Below are 16767 nucleotides of genomic sequence, written 5' to 3'. Positions count from 1 at the left end.
TGCCCTGATGGTAGAATAACATTAAAACTTTAATGAATGCAGATTCGATAGACAATGATGTGCAGTGTGGAAATAATGCAAAGCAAACATGACTGTCACAGACCATTATCTTATTGACCACTAAGATGTGAAAACTGTTAACATTTTCATCGATACCCCAATTCTGACTGCTGGTTTTTAGCTCTGATTAGATCACTCAGCGGGATGGAAATTGCACAGGTCCTCCAACAAGTGGGCAATCCACTATGCCACATTATTGCTCAGGTGGCAGATTACCTCCAGACTCAGTTCTTCATTCAAATTTAGTCCATGTAAGAAATGTTGAATTTTGATGCAAACAGTCTTCAGTTGTTTCACTCAGTTATTACCCATTATGTTGATCTGCAGAAAATGTAAGTGTCCTGATTACTAAGTGATATGTGTTTCTTCATTTATTTTTAAATAAATTATAAAATAGCTGAACTTAGAAAGTTGTAATCATCACTTGTGTTTTGTTGGCAGTTATTACAATTTTCTCATAGCTATGGGAATGTAGCAAAGACAGGTAAAATTTACATGGAAAGTATTTTTAAATAAAGAGCCTTTGTTTAAGCAGATAGGCATACCGGATTTCCCTCCACCATCTCCCCAAAAATCAGGTAGCACAGCATCAGCACAAAGGGCAAAATCGGGCAGTAAGGATAACGCCTTATTCCTGTCCCAGAAAAATTGACAGGGCACAAATCAACAAATTGAATGCATATTGAGGTCCCTTAGAAAATTACAAATCTGTGCTGTGGGATACAGATCTCCCCTAAAGTCAGAGCTCTCGCTGCTGACAGATACCAATGGGGTTTTCCCAAATTTGCACTAAGTACAGTACTGGGCGGCAAAATGGCGTCCTACCTGCCAATGGCGATGGCGGGTTTTCACACTGTATTGTCCCAAACCCGCGACATTATTTATGCACTCCCAGGAAACATACTGTTTCCATGGTGGGGAGGCTCCTCATTCTCTCGCCCGCCATCACCCTGCCATTGCATCACACTGGGCGCCATGTTTAAAGGCCAACCACCAGCACACCGCTCATTATTACCAGCTTACCACGGCTGCCCAGGAGATATGGCCTTCAAAGGCAAGAGGACTGTAGCCCCCCCAGTTTAATGACCCCAGGTCCCTTGAGCAACTGCTGGTTGCCGTGGAGACCAGCCAGGATGTCCTGTACCCCCACTCTGGCCACAGGATGGGCAGCAATGTGACCAATCCAGCTTGAGATGTTGTGGCAGCGGTGGTCAGTGCCAACACCCTTCGTAAGAAGACAGCCACCCTGTGCCGCAAGAGGATGAATGATCTCCTCCATTCCTCCAGGGTAGGTCTCACTTTTCATCACTCTCAACTCACACACTAACAAACCTAGCACACATCCACAGGGCCCTCATTCACTGCCACTTCAAGGGACATCGCCATTCACTCTCTCACACTCACCTTCGTTGTCCTCAGCCCGTCCATGGGACCACTCACCACCCGCAGAGGCCAGGCACATTTATCACCTGGCCAGACAGGTGCTCTGCTTACACTTTCTCCATCTCTATCCATGCAGAACAAGCTGGCACATAAGAGAGAGAGGTTGCAGACCATTGGCAGAATGCCCAAAATCAAGGTCCTCACAGGCTTTGAAAACAGAGCCATCCAGCTGGCCGGCGAGATTCTAGACTAGTCCTGTGCTGACGGTGAGGCCGGTGCTGCTCTACCAAGTGAGGATCCAGCACTGCAACATCCGTCAGACAATGGTGCCATGAGTGATGTGGCCTCTTTCACAGGCCACTGCCATACCCTAATTATCCCCCCTTGCTTTCACAGGCACATCTGGGAAACAGCCAGCGGAGTCTGCGATCCAGAGCCTCCAAGCAAGCTCTGAAGAAACCTCTGAGGAGGAATCTGAAGGCACCCTCCCTGAAGCCCCATCACAGCGCTCACCTACAACCTTCACCAGCACAGAGACACACACCTCAGTGGGACCTAGTTTTAGAATAGACACGGAATCACAATCTGGTGAGCACATAACATTGTGTGATCCACAGCAGGTGGCGACAGGGACTTCCCAGGTCCCCAGCATTCTGAGAACTGCTGGAGGCCAGAAATTTGCTGACTCCAAGTCAGATAATGAGCCTCTGGACTTGGTCATGTCACAGTTGATGGAGCTGCAAAGGCAAGCTAGGGAACATCAGGAAGGGATGTCCATTGCTTCTCAGATTGCAAGGCACGATAGAGGAGTCCATCTGCCTTCAGGCTGAGTTGACAGGGCCAGCATGCCAATGCACCAAGGTCAACACTGGTATGATAGCAGCTGCCATGGAGACTTTGTTCCAGGACAGCGCTCCTGCATTGCTGCATGGGCTCAACTCCATCACTGACGCCATATTTGGCCTACATCAGTGTGTACGCGAGAGGGGTGCGGGCCAGCTCGGTTTCACCATAGCTTCCCCTTCCCCTCAAGGAGTCTGCCAGGGACCTGCAGGCACCCATAGGTAGGAGGATCAGCAGGTGCACACTCCAGACCCATCCATCCAGGTGACTCCGGGAGTGACCGGCCAGTCCAAATCCCCTCTTCCTGTGACCTCAGCAGCTGCAGCTTCATAGGCCGAGGAAGGTGCCACTGCCACACAGCATGAACCCGAAAGCAGGCCGGGGCCCTCCAGAGGGCGACTGCCAAAGTCATCACAGACAGGGTGTTGCAGTCAATGGGCTGCCTCCACCTCTGCTGTGGATGTCCAGGGAGCAACAAAACAGGATTAGGAAAGTTAAGGAGAAAAAGCTGCACAGCCTGTGCATGGGTGTTAACACTTGTACATAATGTTCACTATTGTCAATAAACTCCTAAGAATGTCTCTCCACCTATGGCTTCTTGTTCTGATGAGCAGTGTTCTTCTCACTCAGATGTGAAACCTTTCTGCACAAGAAAAGGCAGGTGTCTCAGTCCAGGGTCTCTTCCCTGTGCTTTGTGCAGCCTTCAGGCCACAGTGATGGTCCAGCCTCACATTCCCTGGAAACATTACTGATGCCTGCACCTCAGCGTTGCTGGTCATTGCTGCCAGAATGGAGTGGGCAGGCACCAAAGAGTTCTCTCATTCTCTTGATGTGCTCTCAACACCTTTAAGGAGGGGCTGGCCCCCATCTCTTCAGCATCTGTGACCACTGATTCTGTGCTCCTGCTCCCGAAGGGCTCAAGTGCTGAAGGCAGACAAAGCATCAGATGCTTCTAAAGTTTCTTGGCTACGTCTCTATGATATGACCCTGATCACAGAGCATAAGCGAGCTGCCCTTGGCCAGACAGGAGTCAGACATTCTCAGAGACTATGTGAAGATTCATGGAGTGTCCTCAATGCATGTCATCATCATCCTCCTACAGTCGAGCCGCTATTAGGGCCTCCACTGCGTCTCCATGACAGGAGCATTCTCACAGAGGGTATTCGCGAAGCCAGACTGGAGTCAAACATTTGCAAATGTGCTGTGCAGATCTATGGGGTCACTGCATGTCGTCATCATCCTCCACAAATATGGCAGCTATGAGGGCCTCACAAGCGTGCCTCATCTAGTCAGTGTGAGAGCCTCATCCACGTCATCATCGTCTATGAGGACCTCCTCACCCTCATCCCCATCGGCGTCCTCATCGGAGGAGACCTGCAGCTCTTCCATCTTCTCCTCAGCCAGCTCATCTGCCCATTGGAGTGCCAGGTTGTAAAGGGCGCAGCATGACACCCTCTGCAGAGTGTATTGCAGGGCTACACCAAACCAGTCCAGGCACTGGAACCTCATCTTCCACAACCCAATGGTTTGCTCCACCAAGTTGCAAGCTGCTGCATAAGCCGCAATATTCTGTCACTCTGCTGCCATCTGAAGCCACTGCAAGGGTGTCATCAGCCATGGCCTCTGCGAGTAGCCTTTGTCCCCGAGGAGTCATCCAGTTCTGTGGACCCTGGAAGACTCCAGGGATTTGTGACTGACTGAGGATGTAGGCATTGTGCACGCTCCCTGGAAACCTTGTGCATACCTCCAGGGTGTGTTTCTGGTGGTCACATACCAGCTGTACATTCAGTGAGTGTAATCCCTTGCGGTTGATGTAGTCCATCGAGTGTAGTGACAGAAACCTGAGTGCCCATGGGTGCCCTGCACCTGTGGGAATCCTGAGATCTAGGTGAATCCAATAGCACTTGCATCCTGGCTGTACCAGTCCCAAGTGAAATTCACAAATTTGTCTGCCCTCAAGAAGATGGCATCCGTGACCTCATGGATGCATTTGTGGGTGGCGGCTTGTGAAATCCACAGAGGTCACCTGTGGAACCCTGAAAGGAGCCACTGGCATAAAAATTGAGTGTCGTGGTCACTTTCACATCCACTGGTGCAAGATGCCTTCCAGGCCCCCTTGGCGCCAAGTCCTGCGGTAAGTGGCAGATGTGAGTGATCAGGTCCCTAGACATGCACAGTCATCGGTGACACTGGTTCTCGGTCATCTGCAGGAAAGGCAGGCGGCGTCTGTAGACCTTGGGTGTCGCTAGGCGCTGACCAGCCAAGGCTCGCTGTCACTCCTGGGCAACGTGTGCGGGAGCCCCAGGAGCTCCTTCTCTATAAGGTTGCTGCTCCTGCCTTTGCACAGCCAGGCACCTCAGTCGCTCCCTCCTTCATCTTCTTTGCTCTCTGTCAGCCATCAAACATACAGCTAGGTCACCAGGCTCCATGCTCCTGATGTGGTCCTCCTGTGGCATGAAAGAGAGAGAGAGAGATGTGGTTAGCATGGGTGTACTTAGCAGCTTTCCTGGCCCTGTGTGACGGCCCCTTAAAGCTTCCTGGAGAGTGCTGGCCACCCCTCGGAAGGTCAGAGCTGAGTGTGCTGCATGGCTGCCCTGTCAGCCTGTGACATGGGGGAGACAGCTCCTAACCGGGATGCTGATATTGCAAGGGCCTGTGAGTGCCTCCAGCAGTGACTGCTCCATGTCGAGATTGTACAATGTGTGCAGTCCAACTGCTCCGTGATCCAGTAAGGTTCGTAGTCTGTGCCGGGGTGGGGGGGGGGGGGGGGGAGGTGAGGGCCGGGGGTTAAGGTCTGGATCGCTTGGTGGCCCTTTCGTGCCTCTGCATTGCTCGCATGGGTGGCAAGTCTAGGAGCCTGACCCCAATTATACCACTGTGGCTGTGCCTGATCTGTCTCAGTTGCAGAGGAATGGTCAGTATATACAGGTATCCCTACTACACGGCTACTTCTCTCACCTACCCTGCCCCCCACGTTGATTTCTTGTGTGCAGGATCCAACGCCAGGGCTGCAGTTGCCGCCGCCACCACCACCACCACCCCCCCCCCCCCCCCCCCCCCCCCGCCCCCCCACCACCCAACCCCCAACCCCACCAACAACAGCAAGTTGCCTCCAAACCTGGACAGCAATTGACCCTGGAGACCAACCCCTCCTCTCAAAACAGTTGCCATGAGGCAAGGCAGCACTTCACCCAGGCTCCCCCCCCCAGTGCCTCTGAAGCCTGCAAAGCAACAGGCGACCCTGGCAAGCTGTGGAAAACGATGCTGTTCACTCACCTCAGCTCCCCCAAAGTGAAGTCCGCCAAGTGCACGTCGACCTGTGTGCTGTTGTGAAACACGTCGACATGCTTTCCCGCCAATGTGGATGTGTGGATGGATGATCCAGCGGGGGTCCAAGATCCTTTGGCCTTTTAATGATATGCTGATGTATTACAATGAGCTCCCCAACGGCCATTGGCGGGAAACATGGCCCACTGTCGGCAGGCTGAGTGGAAGATCGCGACCTGCCTTCCCACTGTCGTGAAACCGATTGTGCCATATTGCCCATGAATGCCATCTATCATGCCCGCTGCCAGCGGGCACAGAAAATTCCGTCCCTAAAGTAGGATTTTCCCTGCAGACTATCCCAACATCAGCAAAATAGGGCTCAGAACCCGCACTGTGTGGGAAACAGTCACTCAATATGATTTCCACAGGGCAACCAATTAATGGTCAGAAGGTGGGCTCTCGAAGCTGAAGGGCCAACCAGAGGCATTCCAACTTAAAAACAGCATCAGCATGACATGGCATGAAGTGAGGGGAAAATGTTTCAAAATGAAGATTTTTTCTCTCCATCTTTTTCAATATGTAAATAAAAAACCTTTGCAGCCAGCCCACCTCTGTGGTCTGGGTGCTGGGGGGAACCCCGCTATAGAGTGGCCTGCAGCTGCTGCACCCAGAAAAGTAGGGAGGGCTCTAAGCCTGCCTGGAGTGTTGGCCCCCAAGAGTGCAGCCAGGAAATTAAACCCTCCCCTTACACCTCGAGGAACCTGGAGGCTGAGTGGAAAATCTCAGTCAGCATCCTTCAGTTAGCCTCAAGTGACTTCGAAGAAGCTGGTTGGCTCCCTGCCTCTGTGAAAATGGCCTAGGATGAGATGAAACTGGGAAATCGGCACGCCAGCCGGCCACTCTACTTTTCACTGCATGCCCGCCTCCTTTCCCAGCCCTGGAAAGTGGTACAAATCCAACCCTTATGAATCAATAGTAAGCCACGCTACACATTCATCCCTATGTTTTTCAAAATTTAGGTTCACCTTCAACAATTTGAGAAAACCACAGATTCTCCCTCCAAAGTAATACCAGGCACAGAGATAGAAGTCCACCCCACATTGACAAACTCCAGTAATTGACTGCAGCACTATAAACTGTCCAATATAGGACTAATAGAACTGCAGCTAGACCTCCATTCTCCATCCCTAGACCTGATAATTACAAAATATCAACTTCTAACCACCTTACTGTGTATTTCCAGCATTACAAATAGTGAGAGTTTTAAAATTCAATTCTTAGGTAACGGAATGTATATATAAAATGATCACTTGGACTAGAAACCCAGCACGTAGCCCTGCATGTGGCCCAGCACCTATCAGCTTATACTCCAACATGAGTCAATACCTTTAGGAGAGGAACAGAAAAAGGAAAGTAACAGCATGTGTCAATGTTTTCAATACTTGGAATAATTGATTGATCTTCTGCCAAATGAAAGTTTCATAACATTGTGTAACCTAATAATATTGGATGATGTAATGGACTGGACATTGACCTTTCACCTGTTTGCAAGGGGTATGGAACAAAGACAGATAGGTGGAGTTAAAATACAGATCAACCATGACCTAACTGGATGGCAGAATAGGCTCAAGGGCTGAATGGTCTACTTCTGTTTCTATTTTTCTAATAACAAGGCTAGAATATTCCAACAAAGACTTCAGGAGCTTTTTAGAGAAAGAGGAAAGAACCACAAATTATTTTCATCTCTGCAAGCACTTAAGTTATGGCCATTGTGATATAGGTTGTCTTCTCACAAAGGCACTGTTAAAAAAATCACGCTGATTGGCTTCCTATAGCAAAAGTGTATTTAACATTGTCATCTCACCTCTAGTGCCAACAATGATGGTTGAAAAAATGTTTTTTTAAGGTGCTCAACAGAACAGCAACACACTGTTGTGATAACAAAGAGACAATAAGTCATTTTAGTGATCCTGTGACTTGCACTGTAAATAATACAACACCCTCCACTAACTGGAAGATTAAACAAACAAATAAATTGAAAATCCATTTCTGTATGTTACTTCTTCAACACTGATAGCACCTAATAATTATAGATATAATATTATAACAAATGTATGATAGTTATTATGTTAATTTATGTAGATTAATGCTTCACATTGGTCTTCAGGTTGTTGTTTGCTTTTAATTCACTATTTCAAAACCAAACCCACTCTCTTTGGGTTTGACATCCTCATCTGGATTTCCAAGAGATTTCCTTTGTTTCTTATTTCTAAATGGGATTAAAAAATTAAAGAGGAATAATTTTATTTAAATTGAAAGGTTGTCTCAGTGATTTCAATATGCTAAGAATTGTTTGCCCATGTAAGTTATAATTGCCATTTTAAGAATATGTGTAGCTTTGGAGAGTTAATCTAAAAATAATATGAGAAAGATTGATCCATTTGTTTATTTTTAATCGAACTGTTTAAATCATACGGTTGTACATTCAGGGATTGTTTAGCATTCTGATACTAATGCTGAAACATTAATGTTAAAATCATTGCTAGCCTTCCTTTCCAGGTTATCCAGTAACTAAAAGGTTGCATTAATGTCAATGCCACCACCAGAAATTGTGTGAGATTGACCTTATGCTCCTTTTCCCCATTTGTCATCAACACTACAGCTATGATCGGTAAATGCAACAAGTTGGCAATTGTGTGCAGAGACCTGCAATCTGTCATCACAGCACAAAGCCTTTTACACTAACCCACTATTCCACAGCACCCAAACATAAGTGATTTTCCTGGATGATATAGAACTATAGAAGGAAGATTTTTTCCCCCCCATCTGTCCCAGATCCAAAAGGGAAGAATTCCTAACCTATATCTTCACTGGATCCCAAAATAATCACAAACAATCCGTAATATCTTGTCTTTTGTCTAGGTGAGCGGTGTAAATTGGCAGAGTACAGCAGACTGAAAAACATGTTGCTGGACCTACAGAGTCAGAGGCATTTCCAACAAGAAAATATTACAATGGACACAACAACGCTGAAGAGGCTTTTGGTGGAGAACATGTTCAAGTACTTTGACATCAGTGGTGATGGCCTTATAGACAACAGTGAGCTCGCACAGGTGGGTGTCATTGTCTGCGAACTTCAATGTAAACATTTGTTTGGTTAGTTATTTATTTTACTTTAGTTCCTCTTTAGATCCTCTCGTGAGTGTCAGTTCAGCTGGTAGCACTCCCGTCTCTGAGTTTTCGGTTCAAGTTCTATTCCAGGGCTTCAGCACAAAAGTCAAGGCTAACCTCCGGTGCAGTACTGAGGGAACACTGCACCATCAGATGTACCATCTTTCAGATTAACCATTAAACTGAGCCCTCATCTGCCTGCTCGGGTGAATGTAAAAGATTCCAAGGCACCATTTTGAAGAACAGTTGAGGTTTATCCCCAATGCCCTGGGCAACATCTATCCTTCAAACAACATCACAAAAAAATCTGGCCATTATCACATTGCTGTTTGTAGGAGTTTGCTGTGTGCATGTTGGCTGTCACATTTCCTAAATTACAATAGTGACAACACTTCAAAAAGTACTCCATTGGCTGTTAAGTGCTTTGAGGCATCCAATGGTCATAAAAAGAGCTATTTCTTTCTTTTTTTTACTTTTAATAATGAGTTGGAAGATTATCATTTGGCAATGCACGTTTGCAAACTTATTGAAAGTTTGATAAGAAACAGAAATTCTGGTAATGGCTATTTATATTAGTTAATCTTGGAATATGAATGACACCACTGTTCATTGCCCATCACTAATTATGCTGAGGGCATTAAGAATAAACCATATAGTGTGGAGCTGGAGTTGTGTGTCTTGATTCAGCTATACAGGATTACCAAGTTCCCTTCCCTGAAAGACATTAGTGAACCATATGAGCAATTATAATAAACCAGATAGCTTACAAATTGCCAAATTTATTGGTCTGTTTCACAACATGCCACGGTGGGATTTGAACGCCAAATTGAGGGTTGCCGGTCCAACACTATAAGCACTAGAATGTTGTTGCCATCTAGGAATGGCATTTTCAGAAAAAGTCTGTTCACTAATCTTAACAAAAAGTAAATGCGAGTATAAAGCGGGCAACTCCCCAGCCCTGTGGAGATGGAGGTGGAGGAGAAAGCGGGCGGTGGGAAAATAAGGGAGATCCACCTTGGGATGGCAAGCTAGAGAGTGCACCCCCATGTTCAAGCTTCCTCAATGGATCTCACTTGCCTCAGCAGCACCCACCACTCTCCGTGGGGCTGTCAAGGCTCCAGAGCTGCCGGCCCTGTGACTGGGCCTGCAGCATCAGAAGTCTGCTTGGATGGTGAGCGCACAGGCTGCCATTTAGAAGGCCGTCTCCTGGAATGTAGTGCCACTGGCCTCACTGCCATCAAGCTCAGGCTTGGGACACACACTTACTCCTGACATCGGCGTTCCAAAGCCCATGGGAAAATCCAGCCCATTACTTTACAGTCACATCTACTTTTTCGCTAAAATTAGCAGCGGCAAAAATATCTTTAAGTGTTTAATTGTGGGATTTCTGAACCATTCTCACCATCCTCTCTTCAATGTTCATCTTGATCTCCTAACTCATTGTGAAGCTCTCCCATGGAGCTGCAGAGGCAGATGCTTGCCTTTTCTGCTTAATTGATTATTGTAGAGTGAAAATTAGGTAGATTCAATAATGGATAGGCAATACAATCCAGTAGATTACTGCCTAAACTGTGAAGATGAAAAGCATGCTGTCAATTTGCTACATCACCCATTTTACACTATCGCAGTCATATTCACCACTATGGAATTTTACAACACTGAATTCTAGCCATTGCTGTAAGTCTGAGAGGACTGCACCAGCGATAATAGCTGCTGGATTTAACTGCCTAGCACCTGTCCCTGTCTGAAGGCCTCCAAAAGAGACAGTTGTTTTATTGGCAATTTTTTTAAAATGCAAAGCCTTTTTGGGCTTCTTGGCTTTGCTGATCTGAGCAGGCTTGGGCAAATGAAGCCCAACAACCACTACTTCTGGACACCCATCAAAATAGACACAGAGCTGGTGATTCAACAGGAAAAAGAACTCAGAAGCTCCATTAAGCCCTTGCACGCCACTTCATTCACTTGGCTTCCCCATGCTTTCATCTGCTTCTGGTGCAAGATATTACCCTTTTGGGATAACTTATATTTATAGAGCACCTTAATATAGAAAACATATTGGAAAGATTCCTCTAAGGGATAAAGGGAAAGAAACTATATATATGTATAGTCCTAACACTGACCTTTGGGGACTCCATTGTGTACATCACAGTTCAATAAACATCCATAACCACTTTTCTGTTTTCTGTCCTTTGGCTAACTTTTTGTCCATGCTGTCACATTTTATTAATAAGCATTGTATGTGCTGACTCATCAAATGCCTTTCAAAACACCCATGTGCATGGTATCAACAATATTTAATTTTTTCCAAAGAATTCCATTAAAGATGTCAAACGTGACAGCCTTTTCAATATCCATGCTGGTTGTTCTTAATTAATTCAGTCAATAAGAATCTAAAATACTGCCAATCAGATTGAGTTATCAAATGACATAGATTACTTCTAGCCCATGTTTATTGTGATCCATTCATACAAGCTGCTGTCTTCCTCTCAGTTTTGTCTTTGTTGCAACGAGCCTTCTGTGTGAATTATTCCAACAAGAGTTGTTATGATCTGGAATGTTTTGCCTGAAACGGTGGTGAAAGCAGTTTCAATAGTAACTTACAAGATCAAATAGATATATTCTTGAAAAAACAATCGCAGTCCTATGAGGAGGCAAAAGGTGAAGGGACTAATTAGATAGGTCTTTCAAAGATCCAACACAGGTACACTGGGTCAAATAGTCTCCTTCTGGGCTGTACGATTCTTTGAATGCTTTTAGCATCCCTGGGCTGGTGCTTCTATTCATAGATTAAAATGTGGGAATGTTGACAAAAGAAAGATTGGAGACAAGTCTCAATGTGCAGAGAATAAAATTAGTTTGCACGGCACTGTCCTGGACTTCTGTACTATGTATATATGTATGTGTGAGAATTTGCAAAAGAGGGTGTGAAAAATAGAACATGTATTTGTGAAGGTGAGAAAGATAGACTGGCAGGGAAAGAAGTGAAATGATGGAAGGCACTGCAGTCTGGAACAATTAGCGTCAGTTTCTTTTTTTCAATTTATCTTTTCTATTGCTGTTGAAATAATCATAGTGATTTAAGATTGTTGAAGATTGTTAAGTTATAATACCCACGGACTTTCATCATGTGTGTTTTTGGAATCTATCCAAAACACTGTGTACAGAGCTATCTTTTGGTGCTATGGATTCATGTATGAAACCCCTCACTATGCATTCTGATTACGCCATGATTCATTGTAATATGAATTTCCAATCTGATCCAAGGAAAAGAACAAAACCATTCTGCCCTGAAGCCAGAAGAGACCCACTTTCTAGGGCAACTCTAGTGCATCCCCTAGAAGGCAGTTACATGGAGCGTAGGCAGGAGCCTACAAATGATGCACTTGCTCTTTTTCAGCCAAGAGTGCTGCACAGCATGGTCTTGAATAGGATGGCAGAGAAATTTAACTCTTTAGACTAAATTCCGATAATGTTTCAGGGTCAAAGTTGCATACTGGTTGTCTAAGCTGGTTGTAAAAGTTCAATGTTTGTATTTTTAAAAGTTTACTCAAGCCATGTTTCATTTTGCCAGGCAATGACAGAAGATGCCCTTGATAACGACCCATTTAACTGCAACCTATTTGATCTTCTTCAGTACGATGACTACAATAATGACAGGGTGTTGACACTAGAGGAACTCTACACAGCGTTCCGTAAGTCTTGGCTAAAGAAAATATATTTGTGGCCCTGTGTAAAAATGCATCTAATGCAAATGATTTATCTGGTATAGCACAAGCTTAATAATTTTCAGTCACCAACTTATCTGCTCAGAGTTCGAATTATCAGCCCATCTTGTTGGGGTAGCGCTTCTTTCATTTTTTAGGTATGCTTCAATTCAGGAAGTTTAAGTAGAAAATTGTCAAAAGCCAGTCTATGTACTGTGGTGTGATTACAGCAATCTTATCATAGAATTCAATTTTTTGTATGCAAGGGAGTGTTACACTGGTGGGAGATGAGTTTGACCTTCTCCTTTCCTCATGCTGTTGAACCTTATCTTTGAGGATCCTTGGCAGGACAAAAGAAGGTTCATTGCTGAGACCGTTTTGGCTGTCTCCTGCCAGCCACTTTCAGAAAGAGGTCACTTAGCAGACTCTTGGCTGCAGGTGTATATGGATTAGAGCAAAAAATTAAGGAAATTAGATGATAGATAATTTTACTTTTAAAAAAAGCACTGAGAGCATCGGCCTCAGATTGAAAATGTGATTAAATACACTATTCTGTTCCAGCTTTATCCTCCATGCCTTCAAATTTAATATTAATGTGCTGGATGCTGATCGATTTCCTGTAGAGCTACATGGTGATGTTCCATGGGAAAAATTGTCCCCCTGTCGGGAGGGAAGTGTAGAAGTGGGCGCGAGCGGGCGCGCCTCCGATAAGCGCCCCCAATCGGAGACGCACCACCATTTTACATGGGCGGGTCAATTAAGGCCCGCCCAGCGTGACGTTCACCAGGAAGTGCTACACTGTCAATGATGAGCACTTTTTCACAGACCTGTAATGAAACTCTTTGTGATTATACTTTCTTTGTGTTCTGAGATGGGAGCTGCCGGTTTAACGTTTATTTTCTTCCTTATAACTTGGCGGAAGCTTTTCCTGTGTCTAAGGCCAAAATTTTCCTGTCAGTGATTTGGGGGCGAGGCCGCTTGCCGCTGGGAAAATGACGGGGGATGACGTCGGGAGGAACCCCCGATGTCATCCCGGTCTATTTAAATCTTTAGGAAGGCGGGCGGAAAGTGAAATCAGCTGTTCGCCCGCCGACCTGTCAATGGCCAACTGAGGCCATTGACAGGATCATTAAGCTCATTGAAAGACCTGCCTGTCCAACCTTAAGGCTGGCGGGCAGGCCAAGAGCCCCAGCGGGCTTCTGAATAAAAATAAAACGTCATCCACTGGCAGGATGAGGTTTCATCTCAGTATTTAAAAAGTTTATTAAAGTTTCACTCCTATTTATTAATATGTCCCATCTCGTGTGACAGTGTCACATGAGAGGGACATGTTAATAATGTTTTTCTTTCTCTATTTTTAAAGTCTTTTAAACATTCAGCGCTCTCCCTGAGACAGCGCTTTGTCTCAGGGAGCAGTGCGTTCTTTCTCGCACATATGTGAAAGAGCACACTTTGACAGATGTGGAATCCTTCCCCCCACCCTAACACAAGAAGCGCATAGCATTTCCTGTCGGGCAGGCTGCTGGGTGGCCCTTAATTGGCCCGCCCACGTAAAATGGCAGCCGGCCCCGTTTCAGCAGTGGAGTTCGGCTGCCTGCCCACCGCCGAGCCGGTGGGGCCCGCCCGCCCATCAAGGTCAAAATTCTGGTCTAAGTCTCAAATGTTTGCAGGCTGGATTAACCCTTGCATCATAAAGTCTTCTCTCCACATTCTCTCATTTTGACTCCCCATGTGTTTGCCTCTCAGACTCCTGAGCATGCACACTTAGCAAGTTTTTTACAGTTTTGAAATGTTTCAGTCTTTATTATGTTTTGCCATAATAGTAGGAAGCGCTATGCGCTCCCTGTGCGGGCAGTGGGGAGAGTCCCTCAGCCGGGAGTGCGCTCTTTCATGCATGCGTGCAAAAGAATGCACAGATCTCCCTAAGGCAAAGTGCTGCTTCAGGGAGATCGGCTTCAAATTAAAATTTGTAATACAAACGATAGAAAAATTTCCCTGACATGTCCCCTCATGTGACACTGTCACATGAGTTGGGACTTGTCCATAACTTTTATTGAAACCTTTCTTAGAAATGTAAATACCCTCATGAAACCTCATCCCACCCGTGGATGAGATTTCATGCTTTCTCTGAAGCCCGCCAGGGCTCCCAACCTGCCTGCCAACCTTAAGGTTGGACGGGCGGGTCCATTAATGACTTTAATTAGTTTTTCAATGGCCTCAATAAGCCGTAGACAGGTCAGCGGGCACGCAGCTGACTCGGCTGCACCCCCACCGACCTGAAAATGGAAATGACGCAGGGTGATGTTGGGAGTTCCACCCGATGTCATCCCATGTCATTTTACGGCCGGCCCCACCCCCACTCATCGACCGGAAGATCCTGCCCCATGTAACTGATGACAACAGAATATTTCCCTGAGAGAAGGGGAGCTGAAAAAAGTAAGTCTCCAAAGGAAATGCAATGAACTGTAAGGCCAGGGATAATGGAGGGTGTGGGGAGGATGGATGGGAAGAGGGTTAGTCAGGCACTTCATGATGACAACATCCCCACCCTAACATGCTTTTGCTTTAATGCCTCTTGCACTCAGAGAGTAGCTATGAGCTTTCCTCTTAGGCTTCCAAAATTAGCAGCATTTGATTTTTTTTTTAAATTAGTCGACCCCAGCGAAAAAATAAGTCACGTCCTGGTTGACAAGTGAGTTCAGAAATTATGGAAAGGATTTTCCTCCCATCGGGTGGGAAGTGCAGGGGCGGGCACTCGCAGGCTGCTTCCAATCGCCGCCCCCAATTGGGGGCGCACCGTCATTTTACATGGGTGGGCCTTAGCGTGACATCCGCCAGGAAGCATTATGCTCCCTGTGCGGGCGGGGAGCAGGGGAATCCCTCAGAATACTGGAAAGAGTGCACTCATCTCCCTGAGGCTAAGTGCCGCCTCAGGGAGATCAGCGCCAAATTTTAAAATGGTCAAGGAGCAGAAACAAAATTTCCTTGACATGTCCCCTCATGTGACACTGTCACATGAGTTGGGGCATGTCCATCACTTTAACTCTAACCTTTATTCAATTTTTAAAAACCCTCATGAAACCTCATCCTGCCCCATGGATGATCCTGCCCTGTGGATGATCCTGCCCCATGGATGAGGTTTCATGCTTTTTCTTAAGTCCGCCAGGGCTCCCGGCCTGCCCGCCAGCCCTAAGGTTGGATGGGCAAGCCCAATAATTAAGTCAATTACTTTTTAAATGGCCTCAATTGACTGTTGACAAGTTGGCGAGTGCACAGCTGATTCGGCTGCACCCCCGCCGACCTGAAAATTGAAATGACATGGGGTGACATCGGGAGTTCTGCCCGATGTCATCCCGCATCGTTTTACGCATCGGCAAGTGGGCCCTGCCCTCCACTCACTGACCTAAAGATCCTGGCCTATATTCTTTTGGAGATTCCCTTGCATGTATCCAATTCCTAGCTCTCCATACCATAGTGTTCCACTCACCAACTTTCAAACACCAGACTGATTTATAGAAAAAACAATGATATTTTTCTTGAAGATTTTTCGCAGGTCCCACTAAAGAGGAGCACTCTCACCTTTTATGTCTTTCTACCCTTGTTGTGCTTAAGAGGCCATAATATTTTTGTAGGCCAGACAGCAGAGAGCATGGCTTGCTCCAAGCAAACAGTAAGGCTATTTATGGCCAGAATCCAGACCACAAAACAGTAAACAAATATATTAGATTTCTGTTAGCTAGCCATTTTAGAAAGAGCGTTTAAGTTCCAGCAAATAGACCTCTTTTAACAGTGTATGTTCCAACTTTACTAATGTAATCAATGTGGGAAGGAAATACATATCTCAAAATAATCTAAAAATCAGTTGTGTAACAGAAGGAGCACCCTCCAGTGTTATAAGCAAGAACTGACACATATAAATTACATATAGCTCTGGGTTGAAATTATGCAATGAAGTATTAATACCAAATGCAATTCCTCTATATGTTATTGTAATAAAGTATTATCCTATTTATTTTAAACAGGTCAATGCCTTTATTAAGATAGGAGTAAAATGCATCTTATAATCATTATAATTATACATTTGTTATTAATAGGGTACAGCTTGATTTCAATCCATTAGACATTTTTCCCCAACAGTGTGGAGTATTAAGATGAAATGATCTCTTTGGGGTAATGGTCCATTGGGGTCTTCTCATCAAATTAAGTGGTAATGTTACCTGTCTGATTATGAAGGCCATTTCAGCATTTTGTCTCAGTTGTGTGGCTGATTTTCACTCATTGAGTACGTCGGGTTCAGTTTTCCTGAGCCCTTATGTTGGTAACATTATGGGCGAAATTT

At 45.6% G+C, this 16767-nt stretch overlaps 1 protein-coding gene across 1 annotated transcript in view; it reads left to right on the top strand.

Annotated features, from left to right (window-relative positions):
• The window catches only part of fstl4 (follistatin-like 4), a 429308-nt gene that overhangs the window by 189764 nt on the left and 222777 nt on the right, over positions 1-16767 (top strand). Inside the window, exons 3-4 of the mRNA XM_041194371.1 lie at positions 8476-8666; positions 12296-12416. Coding sequence (XP_041050305.1) covers positions 8476-8666; positions 12296-12416 — 312 coding nt within the window. The remainder of the gene's footprint in view (positions 1-8475; positions 8667-12295; positions 12417-16767) is intronic.

Source organism: Carcharodon carcharias, chromosome 8 (assembly GCF_017639515.1).
Source record: "Carcharodon carcharias isolate sCarCar2 chromosome 8, sCarCar2.pri, whole genome shotgun sequence".
NCBI lineage: Eukaryota > Metazoa > Chordata > Chondrichthyes > Lamniformes > Lamnidae > Carcharodon > Carcharodon carcharias.
The sequence above is the reverse complement of the archived record's forward strand: the minus strand, read 5'-3'. Positions and strand labels throughout refer to the sequence as shown.